The sequence below is a fragment of the Chamaea fasciata genome, unplaced genomic scaffold (genome assembly GCF_029207755.1).
Source record: "Chamaea fasciata isolate MVZ Bird 193981 ecotype frontalis unplaced genomic scaffold, bChaFas1.0.hap1 SCAF_3, whole genome shotgun sequence".
NCBI classification, from domain to species: Eukaryota; Metazoa; Chordata; class Aves; order Passeriformes; family Sylviidae; genus Chamaea; species Chamaea fasciata.
The window spans coordinates 55799329-55813811 of record NW_027094088.1 but is presented as its reverse complement, the minus strand read 5'-3'; the positions used below and the strand labels follow the sequence as shown (position 1 = coordinate 55813811).

At 36.8% G+C, this 14483-nt stretch overlaps 1 protein-coding gene across 1 annotated transcript in view; it reads right to left on the bottom strand.

The window, feature by feature from the left end:
* SYNE1 (spectrin repeat containing nuclear envelope protein 1) overlaps positions 1 to 14483 on the bottom strand; it is a 288306-nt gene that overhangs the window by 126224 nt on the left and 147599 nt on the right. The window contains exons 59-69 of the mRNA XM_066179079.1: positions 13003 to 13167; positions 11730 to 11902; positions 10777 to 10930; positions 10496 to 10639; positions 8118 to 8282; positions 6483 to 6800; positions 5568 to 5723; positions 4718 to 4888; positions 3642 to 3968; positions 2256 to 2408; positions 804 to 971 (exon numbers count right to left, since the gene is read on the bottom strand). Of these exons, the coding sequence (XP_066035176.1) occupies positions 804 to 971; positions 2256 to 2408; positions 3642 to 3968; positions 4718 to 4888; positions 5568 to 5723; positions 6483 to 6800; positions 8118 to 8282; positions 10496 to 10639; positions 10777 to 10930; positions 11730 to 11902; positions 13003 to 13167 (2094 nt within the window). The remainder of the gene's footprint in view (positions 1 to 803; positions 972 to 2255; positions 2409 to 3641; positions 3969 to 4717; positions 4889 to 5567; positions 5724 to 6482; positions 6801 to 8117; positions 8283 to 10495; positions 10640 to 10776; positions 10931 to 11729; positions 11903 to 13002; positions 13168 to 14483) is intronic.

Below are 14483 nucleotides of genomic sequence, written 5' to 3'. Positions count from 1 at the left end.
CGTGTCTAGTAATGCAAATTAAATCGCATGCTGAATCATATCTCATTCCATACACTCTTTCACAGTGGAAAGTCCTTTCCATTGACTTTGGTGGAGCCAATTTTTTTATGTAAGGAGGTTACTTAAAGAATAACAAACCAATCACAAATAATTTAAAGACTTCAGTATCTGCCATTGAAATCTCTGTTTCAGGGAGTGGAAGGTTGGATTTTGCTCTCTTTTATCTTCTAGAAAACATTCGCTATCAAGGTATTTAACTAACAGCAACCATAGCAATACCTTGAATAAAAGCAATGGAGAAAATGCTACAACCTAATAGAATAACCCAGAATTAGAATAACCTAACAGAGGTACCTCTAGTTTCTGCACATTTTTCCCCATTGCTGTTTTATCAACCACATCCAATTTGCTGATCACATTTCAAAAGGTCTTGTTAGCTGATCCATACCACGAAAATTTTTAATTTAATTTTTTTTTTCAACCTTAAAAGTGCTAGAGCAAAAAATATCTCAGGAGTAAAATGTCAAAAATCCAGTTTTTGTGGTTCATTTCCTGGGAAGTCTCAGGGAAAACAGGAAACAGAATTCAGATGAGAGAACAACAAAGCTCTTTGTGTAAATGCAGTTTCATCCAAAAAACTATGCTAACAACAAGCCAGATTTGTTAACTACATTAATGACACTGATGCTTGTTTACACAGCAGTAAGAGAAATAAAAGAGGGGAATGGCAAATAGAGCTTTGGAGTGGAGGCAAAGAAGAAAAATTCTATTTTACAAAGGAAGATCACCAGTAGCAAACCCACCTTGTGGTTAGCTAGTTGCTGAGTGATTATTTCAAGATTGTTGCTTTCCATGAGGTCAGGGCTGGCCAATCTGCTGGACATATGTAATAACCATTTCTCCCCTTCTTGCAAATCACTATTATAATCTTCATGCTCTTTTACTCTCACCTCTAAGGTTTCAACATATGCCTGCAGGTCCGCAATAACCACAATTAAATTTTCAGGTAATTACAAGAGTTCAAAAAACCCCCCAAACAAACCAAAACCCACCAAGAACTTGAAAACATAGTTAGAATTATCATCTAAATTTATATTCTTGTGAGGGAATCTCATATGAATAGACTGTAAAGGAAGACATCAAAAGACACATTTATTCTGTGAATAATTACTTCTGTGGTACTGAGCAGTATTTTCACTCTGGATGAAACACCATACTTTGAAGACTGAGGAAAACACTTGAGAAAATGAACACTGTCAACTTGACATTAAGTTCACTAACAGTTATTAGTGAAAAAAGTTACACTCTTTGAGAGACTGAACTTGACCTTCCAAATGCTATGGCTGCTGCTTACAGCCTTTGCATGTACCTACTGCCCATGTCTGTGGCAGGCAAATTAAGAATGTACACACTGAGATAAAAAGTATTTACTCTTTTCAGGAAGTTTCTCTAAATTTCAGCCACCAACATTATATCTAATGCAATGGACATCACTTTTTGATACAGATCAGTGACATGTCTTTAAACTAAAAATCAACCTTGAAATATAAGATCATCTCCTATTGGTGGATGGATTGGCAATTAAAGGTGCCTAGGTCAAACATAAGTACTAACATGGTTTGCAGAGCTTATCCTTGTTAGGAGTATAACCTATTAAAAGCTTTAGGAGTAATCATACTTTAGGATGTATTTAGAAGCATTAGACTTTTCAAAGTACTGCATACATATGGACTACTGAATCAATGTTAATTAATAATGCCCTTGCTGAATAAAATGATATCCGTCTTGCAGTTTATTTTCTCTGATGCCTTTTATTCAACAAGTAAACTAAACAGTGTTTGTGAAGATCAAGCAGAAACAACAGAGAGTATAATCCATGGGTATCTGTCCCTTCAAGAAATAATGTATTTAGAATTCTATTAAACGGTTTTAAAAGTAGTAACAATAACACAGACTAGTCACTGATACATATCCCCTTAGTGTTACAGAGCACGAAGACTTCACCTGCCACACCCAAAATTCATTTCAGCTACTCTGCTTAGATTTATTTATGTAGTTTTTTCCATATTCAAAATCTGCCTGTCACTTCAGGCCCCCCTCCAAAAAAAAAAAAAAAATCCCAAGAAAGCACCAAAAGTAATTAAAGGTAGGTGGTTCTTAGTATAGACACAAAAGCATGAAATAAATAGTTAATTTCTTAAAGAGGGGTAAAAATACAGCAAGTTGGAAGAACCCTGAGGTTTCTCCCTTTTTACCTTTGTCTTGCTGCAGAGTTCCTGGTAACTGCTCTGAAGGTCTTGAACGTTGTTCTTTAGAGTCACATCACTCACCAGATCACAAAGTGCTTCGCCCTTTTCAATCACTGACTTTATTGAGGACTCATGAGACAGAACAGTCTGTTGTATGGACTATAATGCAAGCAAGAATTAAAATATATGTACTGATCACTTGAGATGTATTTCACTGACTTCCCTTTGATCTGATGCACAGCCTTCTACCATGGATTATATATATCATCCTTTCCAGACAGGTATCCTTTCCTTTTTTTACCAATGTAGGATTCTGTTTCTGGGCCCTGCCCTAAGACAACAACTTGGCACACACCTAAAAACAACTGCTCCTTTTGAGAGTTGCTAGTAGCATGGCTGACAGTCTGGAGCTGGGGAAGCAAAGGGAGTTCATCTGCATGAAGTGGCCAGTGCTAGGGATAAAATTTGTTCAGAGGAACAAATTATGAAAACAGGTAGGAAAGCATCACCAAAGCCACTGCATTGATCAGATGGTGTGTGATGAGTACCTAGCACTGTACTCTAGAGACTACAACTCCCCAGATATGTAGAAAGCAAGCACACAGCTGTGACATACAACTCTGAGCAAGGAAACTGGCAAGGGGTACTGGGCAGCTTTAGTGATAAAGCCATGAAGCAATATAGGTACTGCTCAGCAATACCCAAAACATTGGTTTGTTGGCAACATTTTTTTAGCCACAAATGTAAAGCATAGCACTGTATGGGTTGCTGTGAGGAGAGTGAACCTCAGCCAGGTGCAGTACACATTTCATGAAACATCTGTAATCCTGGAGTATTTTACAAAAACATCTTTAGAAGAATAAATGGGCTTTGTCGGCAAATTTTCTGCTCATTTTTGTGGCTGGAAAATAACCCCAAACACTTTAATAAAATCCTAACAAAAACTTGGGAGGTCATAGCAGCTGACTGTCTGGGTTATCAGTTGAGCTGGGACATCCAGCTTTAACCAGAAAGCTGATTAAGTCAATGTAAACAGTGACAATGTCTGAAGTCAAGAAAGACCAACTGATCTCTATGTTCACTTTAACTGCAATCACCTCTGTTGAGATCAATGCAATTACTCGTATGTGTACTCATAAAAGAATTTTGCTCCATTACAAGAAATTTTCAGATATGGAAGCCTTTTTAGGATGTTCACATTTCAAATCCAGGGGGTCAGTCTGGTTTGTAGTGGCAGGTATCATGCATGTTTTCATTGATGCTGACTGGGACATTCAGATCAGAAACATCTCATATACCTATTGATGAAACTTGGATACCTTATTGGAGGATTTATTGAGAATCACTAGACTAAAATCAATTCAGTAGTGCTATGAGATAACCCCTTTTTACCTTGTATTTGGACAATTGTGCCTTCTTCTCATAGAGTTCACTCTTTGGCTCCACAGGAGCATGTAAGATGGCGTGGTACTCCATGACCCACTGAGTTTGGGCCTTATACTTGTCTGAGAACTCCTTTACCAGCTGAAGACACTTCTCTGAAGTCATGTGCTCTTTTCTGATGGAGCCAGCCAGTTCTTCAAGCTGTTCCACATGATCTCCAATTTCTTTTCTTAACTGGTCAACTTCATTTTCTTCCATGTATTTTATAGCTCGCTCCCCCTTCTCCCGGGCTGATTTCAGTAAACTGTGGCCTATGTCCATATCACTCAATAGTACCTGTGAAGGAAAACTTGGTTAACAGAAAATGTATGAAAACTCGCCCTTTTTTAACTTTGCTACAGATACAGAAAGAATTGCTAAGGAAAATGAGTGAACTTCTCAGTACAAAATTGTCTGGAGTTAAGGTGTGTCAAGCTAGAAGGAAGTAGATAAAGCAAATACAAGCCCTGCACTGGGATTGTGAATTTAAACAGAGAAACTGAGGGCTCCCAGTCCTGGAACATATGAAAGTTTTCCCTTAGTGTATTATGTTTAAGCTGCTTAAGCTGCAGGACACATGAGAAACTCATCTACAACTTTTGAGATGAAACATGAGTGTTTCAATGAAATAGGAAGCACTTCTTGCCACAGGACAGAGGAAATACGCAGTGCACAAAAAAGTATACTTGTGGGGAATTGGGAATATGGGAATTTAAGTTTTAACCTAACATAAAACAGATACAAACACACCATACAGAAGGATAGTACTACTATTTAGGACTACATTATTTAGGACTATTTGCGATATTATTTAGTTATTTACTTTAATAAAAAATTATATAACTAACTATAAACTTTAATAGCTAACTTTATTTTAATAGCCAAACTATGATCTAATGAGATGTGATAACATAAAGTTTTGTACTGCATGGTCTTATCCCATTATCTTCTCTAGGCAAGGTAAAGTATTTTGAGTAGCTGTTAAGAGGCATGTTAAAATACAGCCTCCTGTTTGGGAACAAAAATTGCATTTAAGAAAGCTGTACCTCTAGTTTCTGCACTTTTTTCTCCATTACTGTTTTATCAACCATGTCAAATTTGGTGATCACATTTTTGAAGTTCTTGTTAGTAGCTCCATACCAATTTGCGTAAGCACTAAAAGACAATTCTGACTCCTCCATACAGCGTATTTCTTCTTCCAGAAACTTCACTTGTTCCTTCAAACAAATACAGAGGGCAGGGGGAAGAAGCAAGGAGCAGCCAGATGTTTATCATTGTTACTGGTTTATGATAACAATAAATTGCTATTTATTAATAAAATAGCAAACAAAAGGTTAAACATATAGGCTTTGAGTTATTTCATAAGTAGTGGGTAATTCTTACAGGGCTCTTGTCAGGGTCTACATATGGCAATCACCAATGTTAAAACTGAACGAATAGCAAATACTGGCAATGCACTTACATTTTGAACTCTGAATTGTGACTTGTCATTACAGTACTGTGAGGCAATTACTACTTAAAGTAACCTGAAGACTGCACTTTACCAAATCAAATTTTCTCTGTAGTAATTGGCAGCCTAAGAACATTTCTCTAGAGGTCAATTAGCATTCAAGCATACTTTATTCCGAATTTCTCTCCTAAAACTATCACAAAAGATAGTGATAGGACATTCTACTTTATTATCCTGATTATGTTTCTATAATACATTTAATCCAATGAAATCTATGTGTATGTGTATGTGTATATGTATATGAATATATATGTGAATGTTATGCTATTGAGTCTACAGTAATGAGTAGACTCTGATAAAGTCTAATTACAAAAGCCTGTTCGTATTTGCTTCTTAACTGGCAATTTATGATGTTGAAAAACAATGAATTAGTTCTCATCACTTACCAAGACATGAAGAAGAAGGGTTTGGTAGCGAGATGTAAGCTGCGTAGCCTGACTTCCCATTCTACTCGCAGTGAGGTTTTCCTCTAGTATTTGCTGAGCCAATACCCCAACTTCCTCTACATCATCTTTGTAGATTGTAATGTCTTCATGCCACTTCTACAAGAAAGAAATTATCAAACTTACATGACTGATTCAAACATCTTAAACTATCAGGAATTTATCTGTAACTAAGTCAGGAAATCATTGAAAAGGAAAACAAATACGTGGTTGTAAACAACAATTTACAGCTGGAAAATAAACCAGAATCTCATGGAAGCTATTGCAACAATTATGCTGGAAAGATTTTCATCCCATGTACGGCATTTCATAACAACAGATTCAATACCTTTTATCATTTTTTCCCCCTTGAAAAATAATAGTAGAAATGCAATCTGGACTTCTATAGATTTCATCTGAAGTTTTGAAGATGACTTTAAAGTGTAACCTGGCTTCAAATCTGCTTCCTGTGTTTATTCAGAACCATGTCTCCTCATTCCAGTGGTTAAAGGAGAATTATTACATCAACACAGTGGAGACTTCATAACACAGTTGTTCACTTTTACTCTTGTTACCACATTAATTCTTTTCCATTCCACTGCTGATCTTTGGACTCAGTTACATCTTCACACACTACAGAGCATATGAATTACAGATCTCCCTGCAAGGTTTCAACATTGTTATAGCCATACCTCCACCAGTAAAATTGGAGGAACTTGGATCTAGAAGGAACAAAGCTCTCTTGGATTTATCATTTTAGTCACCAACTCAGAATAAATTAAAAAGCTTGTTCTCATTGTTCTCACAGTGCAACCAGGAACTGACATGGAAATCTCACAGAGTATTTTTTTAAAGAAATTCCTTAACTATATTCTTTACCTTCATTTGTTGAAGCTGCATTTCCTTTGTTGCCCTGCCAGACCTCCTCCCAGTCCTGATAGCAACTTTCTCCTCCAGGTTTGTTAACCAGTCATTAACCTTCTCAAATTTTTTCTCCATCAGCCTCAGTTTGCTCACAGTGGCATTTAATTGGCCTCTTGCTTCAGAAAGCCTGTGCTGATAAACTTGCCAATCCTGCTGTAAGGATTCCAGGGCTCTGTCTTCTATCTGGGGAATACCCCAGGGAATCACCTCCTCTCTGGCATGGACAGCAGCATTCAGTAATGCCTGTCCCTCTGCGCAGTGGACCTGCAGTTCCTGTAAAGGCAGAGTAGGTTACATACCCTACAGTGACAGCTTTCATTCACGCATGGCAAAAATGCCCTTGGTTCTTCTGAAAACAGCTGGGCATTCCCTTTAGTTATCTATGGTTAAACATATATTAGAGAGAGTCTTTCCGCTAATAACACTATGACAGCATGCTCACTTACAAAGCACACCAAGTATCACTATTACTGACAAAGGAACTGCAGAAAATTATTGACAAAGCATGCATTGAATTCTTTCCTCTCCTGCCAAGTTCATCAGTTCTGAAACACTGTCTGCCTGAGCCAGCATGGGATGGATGGAATCCATTCACCACAGCACAAATTCAAAACTTTCCAGATGTGGCAAGCAGACTGTAAGACTGAGTCTAAAACTGAATCTCTTTAAAAACAAGGCTTCAATATTCTAAAATGAACAAATCCATTTATTTTTACATATGTTTGAGACAACACTGCAGACTAATTTTTGATACCCTCTTCTCGACATATATGGCATTTTCATGCTTATTAGAACTTAATCAGAAAGTACAAAGTGATTCAATCTGATTAGAAAACATAACAAGGAATTTACCTTAACAAAACACAGTTGTGTTTCATCTCAGATTTCACTAGAGATACATATCCAGATTTTCAAAATGGGTTTTGTAGAGTAATCATAATGAGCAGAAATAAATGCAGAGCCCCTGATCATACAAAGACCCTCTCAGTATCCTGAATAAGGTAATAAACATTTCAAATCTCACGTACATACTTTGTGCTTCTTCAACAATAGGCATTAAAGCATTTTAAGTCAGCTTAAGATAATAACTGGGGAATTACTGAAGCACTATGGGTTCACTTTTCACTTTCATTGAGGTGAGTCAGTGGTAGTCTCCCCACCTCACTATGGGAGCCAGCCTGCATGACTGGAACTGCCTGAAAGCAGGTGCATCTGCATTGTCAGCAATAAAAGATGGAACACCTATGAAAATACTCTCAGATCTTATGAAACACGCAGGGAAAAGAAGAGATAGACGAACATCTAACACAAATTCAATACTTTCACGAAAGGATTAGTATGTTCCTGGAGATTTCATTCAAAGCCTGACACTTCTTTCCAGAAATGAGCAAGAGTATTTCTACTACTTTTATGAGTTTCGCTTTTGAGCAACAAAGTGTTCATATACTTGAAATGCAATTGCAAGTGATTCTCAAGACAATTTTTGTCCGGCAGTAAGTGTTATCATCTTACTATACCACCATACTCTGTTACTATACCATCACAGGATTGATTTTTGGTTTTTTTCTTAGGGTATCACACATTGCATACCTGTAAATCTCGGAGTGTTGCCTCCTGTTCCTGGACATCACCATCAAGATGTGATAAACAGTCAAGCTTTTCCTGCTCCTTCTCCAACCATACTTCAAAGGCCTTCAAATTTCTTTGGTATTCTTGGTGTAAGGTAAGCAGTCCTTCAGCTTTTGTTACAGCCTCCTGCATGTGAAAATATTCACAAATATGTATACATATCTTAGTGTATTGTCAAACCAAGAGAACATAAACCCCAGCCATCCATCAAGGGAACAGGTTTGTATCTGATGCTGTACTTCCCAAGAATTCAAGAGTACTTGAATTCTGAAGATTACTTAATCGATTACAGGGAAAGAGAGAGCACATGCAGGGGTAAAAATACTTATCCCAGAAGGTAAGCTTATAACTTCTGAGATTTGGAGTTTTGATCTGGGATTACTTTCCAATAACAACTTAGTGTCTAATAACAAAAGACTTGATTTTTACTGCAATTTAAATTAACTTTGCTGAAGTTATTGATAAGCATATGAGCTTAGAAATGCCTTTTTTTTTAATGACTTTTTTTTTTTTTCAAATGGAATTGAAATACTCTATTAGGAGTATCTACTGCCTTAGGTTTGAAGATATTTGCAGGCAGTCTCCACAGAGCTACAGAGCACAGTAAGAAACATACTACAAGTCTTCTGTGTGTATGGGTGAGCAACTTACAATAATTTCAGCACTAAAATATTACCATACCTGGAGTACAGGAGGAAAGGTGTCATACACTGGCACAAGATTAGTCTTACTAAGTGCATTAAAAATATACTACATGTAATTCACATCCTCTAAGAGAAGATGGGAATGGGGAATCAAGCTCTGATGGAAACAAGACAGGCTGCATTTGAGAGCAGTAGGCTCATAAAAAGACAAACACTTTAATAAACCTATGAACTTACTGTCTGCTTTACCTGTTACTTCTAACAGGTCTGTCTAGTAGGAAAAGGGAGGAAAACAGGAGTCTTATCATATCTTTTACAAAGTTTGTCCATGCCCAGAACTGGGAAGGGGAAAAGAGAGACCAGTTTTTTTGCCCCTCAGCAGGGGATTAGAAAATTACAAGTCTTGGTCTGCTCAGAATAGGCCATAAACCCTTGGAGAATCTTGTCATGTTTCCTGCCTGGCCAGAGGATTAGTAAGATATTTGAACATTCCTTACTTTCCAGCTATTTGCTTTGAACTTTGAATTTCTTTTTAAGGGTTGACTGCACTCTCAATACTTAACACCATAACCACAGCTGGGAACAGGGAAGACCAGCCATCTGGGATATTAGGTGGAAGAGAAAGAATGCTTCTTGCTACATGGGGTAAGATGTACAGAACTCTTGCCTTTGTGAGCCACCATCTATTTCTTATTGTTCCCATGCTGTTGCTCAAGCTGAGCAAACATAGGCAGCCTGTATAGCTTTGTGCAGGAGAAAAAGTAAAGACTAGGGCATCCCCATGCTAACAGGAATAGTAGGTATCTACCAGCATTTCCCAGGACTTATGTATCTCTTTGGCAAATCTGAGCAATTTTGTTCACTCAAGGTCAAAAGAAAGACAGAGCATGACATTTCTTGCAATTGTGGAAGAGAGGTCCACAAAACTCAGAATCACTTATGTGTTTGAAAAATTGAATTTTGGCTGAATTTTTAGTTTTGTCATTCTACATGACAAAGGCATCACTGAGACAACAGAATTCAATTTTACGACATTTCTGTCCTGAAGCAAAATTGGCTGTCTGAGCATGCATTAGTCATTATTTAATTATCACAGAAGAACTTGGGTTAACTGGAGATAATTGCCTAGCTTTGAATCTATCACCAGGTCTTTTATTTTTTTTTTTTTACCTTATATCTTACCCTAAATCCCATCCTGATCTTAATCTATGTCCTAATCTTTTCCAGACATACAATATCAGTATTTATCAGTCAATGTAGTACTTATCACACTTGTGTCAGTTTACTTGCTAATAAGTTTTGTGTTCGTTAATAAAATCTCTGTAGCTGTCAACCATTTGTGAATCACACAAATGACTGGCAAAATTTGCAAACATACACTTATGCAAATCACAGGTTCAAAGATTTTTTAAACATTTCAGTCACAATGGGTAAAATTATATCTGTGCTGAAGTCAATAAACCTTTTGAAAAGGAGTTCCTCAGACTATTCTCCTGATTTTTAGAACCCTTCTGAAAGATCCGAAGCCCAGTACAGGAAGATAGATTTATTAATCACCCTAGTAGGTTTCTTTTACATTAAGTTACAGCTATCCCCAAACTCTTAATCTTCATTTAACTGTAAAATAAATAATCAATGAAAAGATTTTTTGCTTGTTGCCCACTAAACAAGGAGTGCTATGAAGAAAAACTGTACCTTTGTTCTTTCTTTGAGGAACTTATACCTCTCCTGAAGGTCTTGCAGCTCAAGCTGAGCAATGTAATGGTCAGCCATGCCCTTTCCTTTCACTTCAATAGTCTCCAACAGGCTGTTATGACTCAACACCTCTTCATTGAGTAGCTGCAAAATAGAAAGAGAAGAACACATAGGGGCACCATTAAAACAAGACCACAGATTAATCTTAGGGTTAGATAGTTTGTTTTATTGACTCTAAGGTGTTATGGAATTCTTGATGGTTTGTCGTAAATCAAACACACCTTTGCTTTGCTGAGGGCAGCTGTTTTTTCCCTCAGTTCAGCATATTGCCTTTCAGAAGCATTCATACTTGCTTCTACTTTTTCCATCCATCTGGAAAACTGGTTAACGTCTTCCTGGTAACTTGTCCATTTGGAGAGAGCTCCTTCCAGTTGACTGTAATTTAAAAATACATATTTTTTGTGACAGTGCTATATGCTAGTTCCCATGCTATTTGAGCAGTGACATATAGTCTTACGTAGATATTCTGGACTAGATTTACGAGAGAGATACAAGATAAGCAATCTGTTAAAATCCTCTTAAGTAGATATTAAGTAGATCTATAATTTATGTAGCTAGGTGACACGTTGTAGGTATAATAAATAAATTGCAACTGAAAGCATAAGACCCAGAATTAGAAATTTTTTGCCCCTCTACCTATATTCAAAAGTTGCTGCATTCTTATGTTTAATTACCTTTGTTTCTTTAACTTGGAATATTTGCAACTATTGATGTTCCACCAAAGAAATCTCCATTTTTTCCTTTATATTTCTTTATTCTATCACTAGGAGCAGCACTATTGGACACCGTAATTTACAATATGTTCTTTGGAATGCTAGCAACTGGAAAACCAGGTAGGATCTTGACAGAGCAACCATTAATGTCCATGAAAAATCTTCTCATTTCTGAGGTTTCAAAGCATCAAGTGCAACACAAAGTAATATATTCAAAATTATGAACATGGAATCCAGTTTTAAGAGTCAATTGACAATAAGCGTTAATAAATCTTAGATCACTCACTGTTTCCTCCTCTTCTTCTACTTCAAAATAATATATTACAGCTTCTAGACCCAAAGTGTTCGGCATATGCAATCATTTTACATGAATTTAATTCTTGTAGCAATAAAATTACTTTTCAAAAGTTTTGACAGTGCTTTGTCACTAAGCATCATTCTGCACCTCACTCCCTTTTTACCTCTTGCACTGGATACAAGCAGACAGAAGAGAAGCCCAGCTGTCCTTCAGATTTTGCAACTGGCCTTCAATCACTGGTACTCCCTCCAGAGAAGTATTTTGCAGAACAGATTCTCCTCTTGTCAGAACAATTTTCATCTGGACTTCTTTTTCTTGTTTCACTGCTAGCAGGCCCTTAGAAGTGAGTGCATATATTTTATTTTTATCATTACCTGATGTGAATATTCTAACTAGCTTTAATGGAACATGATCTGATCGTATTTAGCAGCTTGTAGTGAATTGGAAGATGGACAGTGGGGTTCACAGTTGGGCGTCACAAACAAATGTGGCTTTTAATGGGTAGGTTCAGGCTATTAAAAAACCCCTTAGTTGACAGGGAAATTTTCATGGAATCTGTGCAGGTACTTTAGAGTATATCAGAGAAGGTACTGTTCAGTGAAAAGGCTGACATTCCAAAGGAAACATCACTCAGATGGAAAACAGGAGGATTCATTCATAAAGACAACAAGATGTAATGACAAAGCTCTTCAACAGTTCTACCGCTACGGGATACATTAGCAACAGGAAGGTATCAACAAATAAAATCTGTCATTTTCAGCCTAGGGACTTCAGCTTCTGGAGCTGTGCAGTTGCAAACTCTCAGTTTCTTACACTATGTAGTCATGAAAAGCCTAAAAGCATGAACCCAAGAGATTCAATGAACAAAAGCCAAAATGTAACTTTAGTATTATGCTAATCTTTTGCTTTTTGACCTATCCTTATAATTTCGAAGATTTCTGGCTCAGAATTCAAGACATAAATAAAATGAAAAGTATTGTCTTCCAAATAGTGCCCTTTAACATTATTGTGTTCTGTTATCAACAGATGCTATTTTCTTAAATGTAGTCGCCATTTTAAAAGCAAACAATTATAGGAAAAGATTTGCTGAATCAACTGTATCACCTGTAAGATCCAGGAATATATATTGAAATATACTAAACTAACAGAAGTGACTATCCTACTTCTTCCATTTAACCTTCATCAGCCACACAACTTCTTTTGAGTATTTCAAGAACTTTCAGAGATGCATTCTCCATGTCATTAAGGTCCTTATCTACTTAGAGAAAAGTTCTAATAATGAGCTCTTTCAGCTACAAAAGGAGTTACTTTTTCAGGAGTTAACTGAAAATCAGTATCTGACCAACAGTTAGACTAATATGCAACAACTAAGTATCCTATACTTGTATTCTTTATATAGATCTAAAAAACCAGGTTTTGGACTCTTCTTTCCATACCTCTAGTTTTAACATCCGGCTGTCCAAAACACTCTTGTCTGCCGTGGGATGACAGTAGGAATCCAGCATGTGAACTGCATCATCAACCCAGTCCTGGAGATCCTTGACACTCTGTGAGAACTGCTGGTGCTCTGCTACAATCCTATCCATTCTGGAAACCTTCTCCTGCAATTCATATAGCAATTAGCACAAAAAGCTATTTAAAGGATCACCTACTCCCCATACCAACTCATGGATTTTAGAATGAGTCTCATCAACTACACACAGAAGTTTCCTTAATACCCTGATAATTACAAGTACACTTAAACATGGAATGAATTTTGCCTACACACAGAAATTAATTGTCCAAACATAAAATACAAATGAAAAATTCAGAACTGTAATTTTTATTTTCTAAATCTAAAGCCGCAGTTTTCTGGTTTCACTTTTTCTTAAACATCTGGTAAATCAAATCTAAGCTCCATGTCAGTGCTGCAACTGAAGCTAACTTGTGAAATCAACCAGTGCAATAACAGATTTAAGCCTGAGAAGTTACACCACTGCAACAATATTACTTTGTTGATATTTGGAAAAGACCTGTTTTCCTCAATGACTCTTACTGGTAAAACCATTCTTCTGAAAAATCCCTGACACTCATACAAATCAAAAACAAATGCTGAAGTTGCACTGCTAAAAGGCTTGAGGTGAAGAAGAATACAGGACAGATTGTGCTTTTTCCACTGTGACAGAGAACTAAAGTCAAGTCAATGTAACAGGCTTTGGAAGTTACACTGTGAGAGGGATCTTTCTCAAGATCCATGGCTATCCAAAAAGTTTCAGGATTTCTCTAATAGGCTGGGTCATACATATCCTGTGCCTTAGATGACTCCTGCTCATCCTGACATCTCCTACAAGTTCTGCTTGCGTTAGCTTATGTTAGTACCTCACGCACCTTTCTCATTTTGCAGACATGAAAATTTATTACGGCCACGTACACAATCATTTTCAGTAAGTCAGAGATATGCTTTACAATTGTTACTTCTACAGAAGAAGTAGGAATTGCCAAAGTAGCAAACCCTTAAACACAAATACTTTCTGAATTGAACTGTTATTCCAAAACATATTTCCTATATCCTTAATCATTCTAGTTACTGTAGCAACTGTATGCCTATATCAAGCCTTCTTCATGACATGAACTTTGAGAAAAATAACAGTCTTAATGTGGAGGCTTTCTTATTTGTCTACATTAGAGAGATGGTAGAACTAGTAAGTAGTGAAGTATGTGAAGCACCGCTCAAAAAAAGTTATGTTAAACTCAGTTCTTGGTCTGATGGTTTAGAATTTGGCCCATGCTTCCCCTTGAACATTCAAAAGCAGCTTAAGAGTTTGTTTTTTTTTTTTTTAGAAGACCAATCTAAAACTTTTAGGGGAAAATAGTTACAATTCCAATAATCATCACTATAGGATTAGATGGAATAACAACTTGTCTGCATCCTGTATTT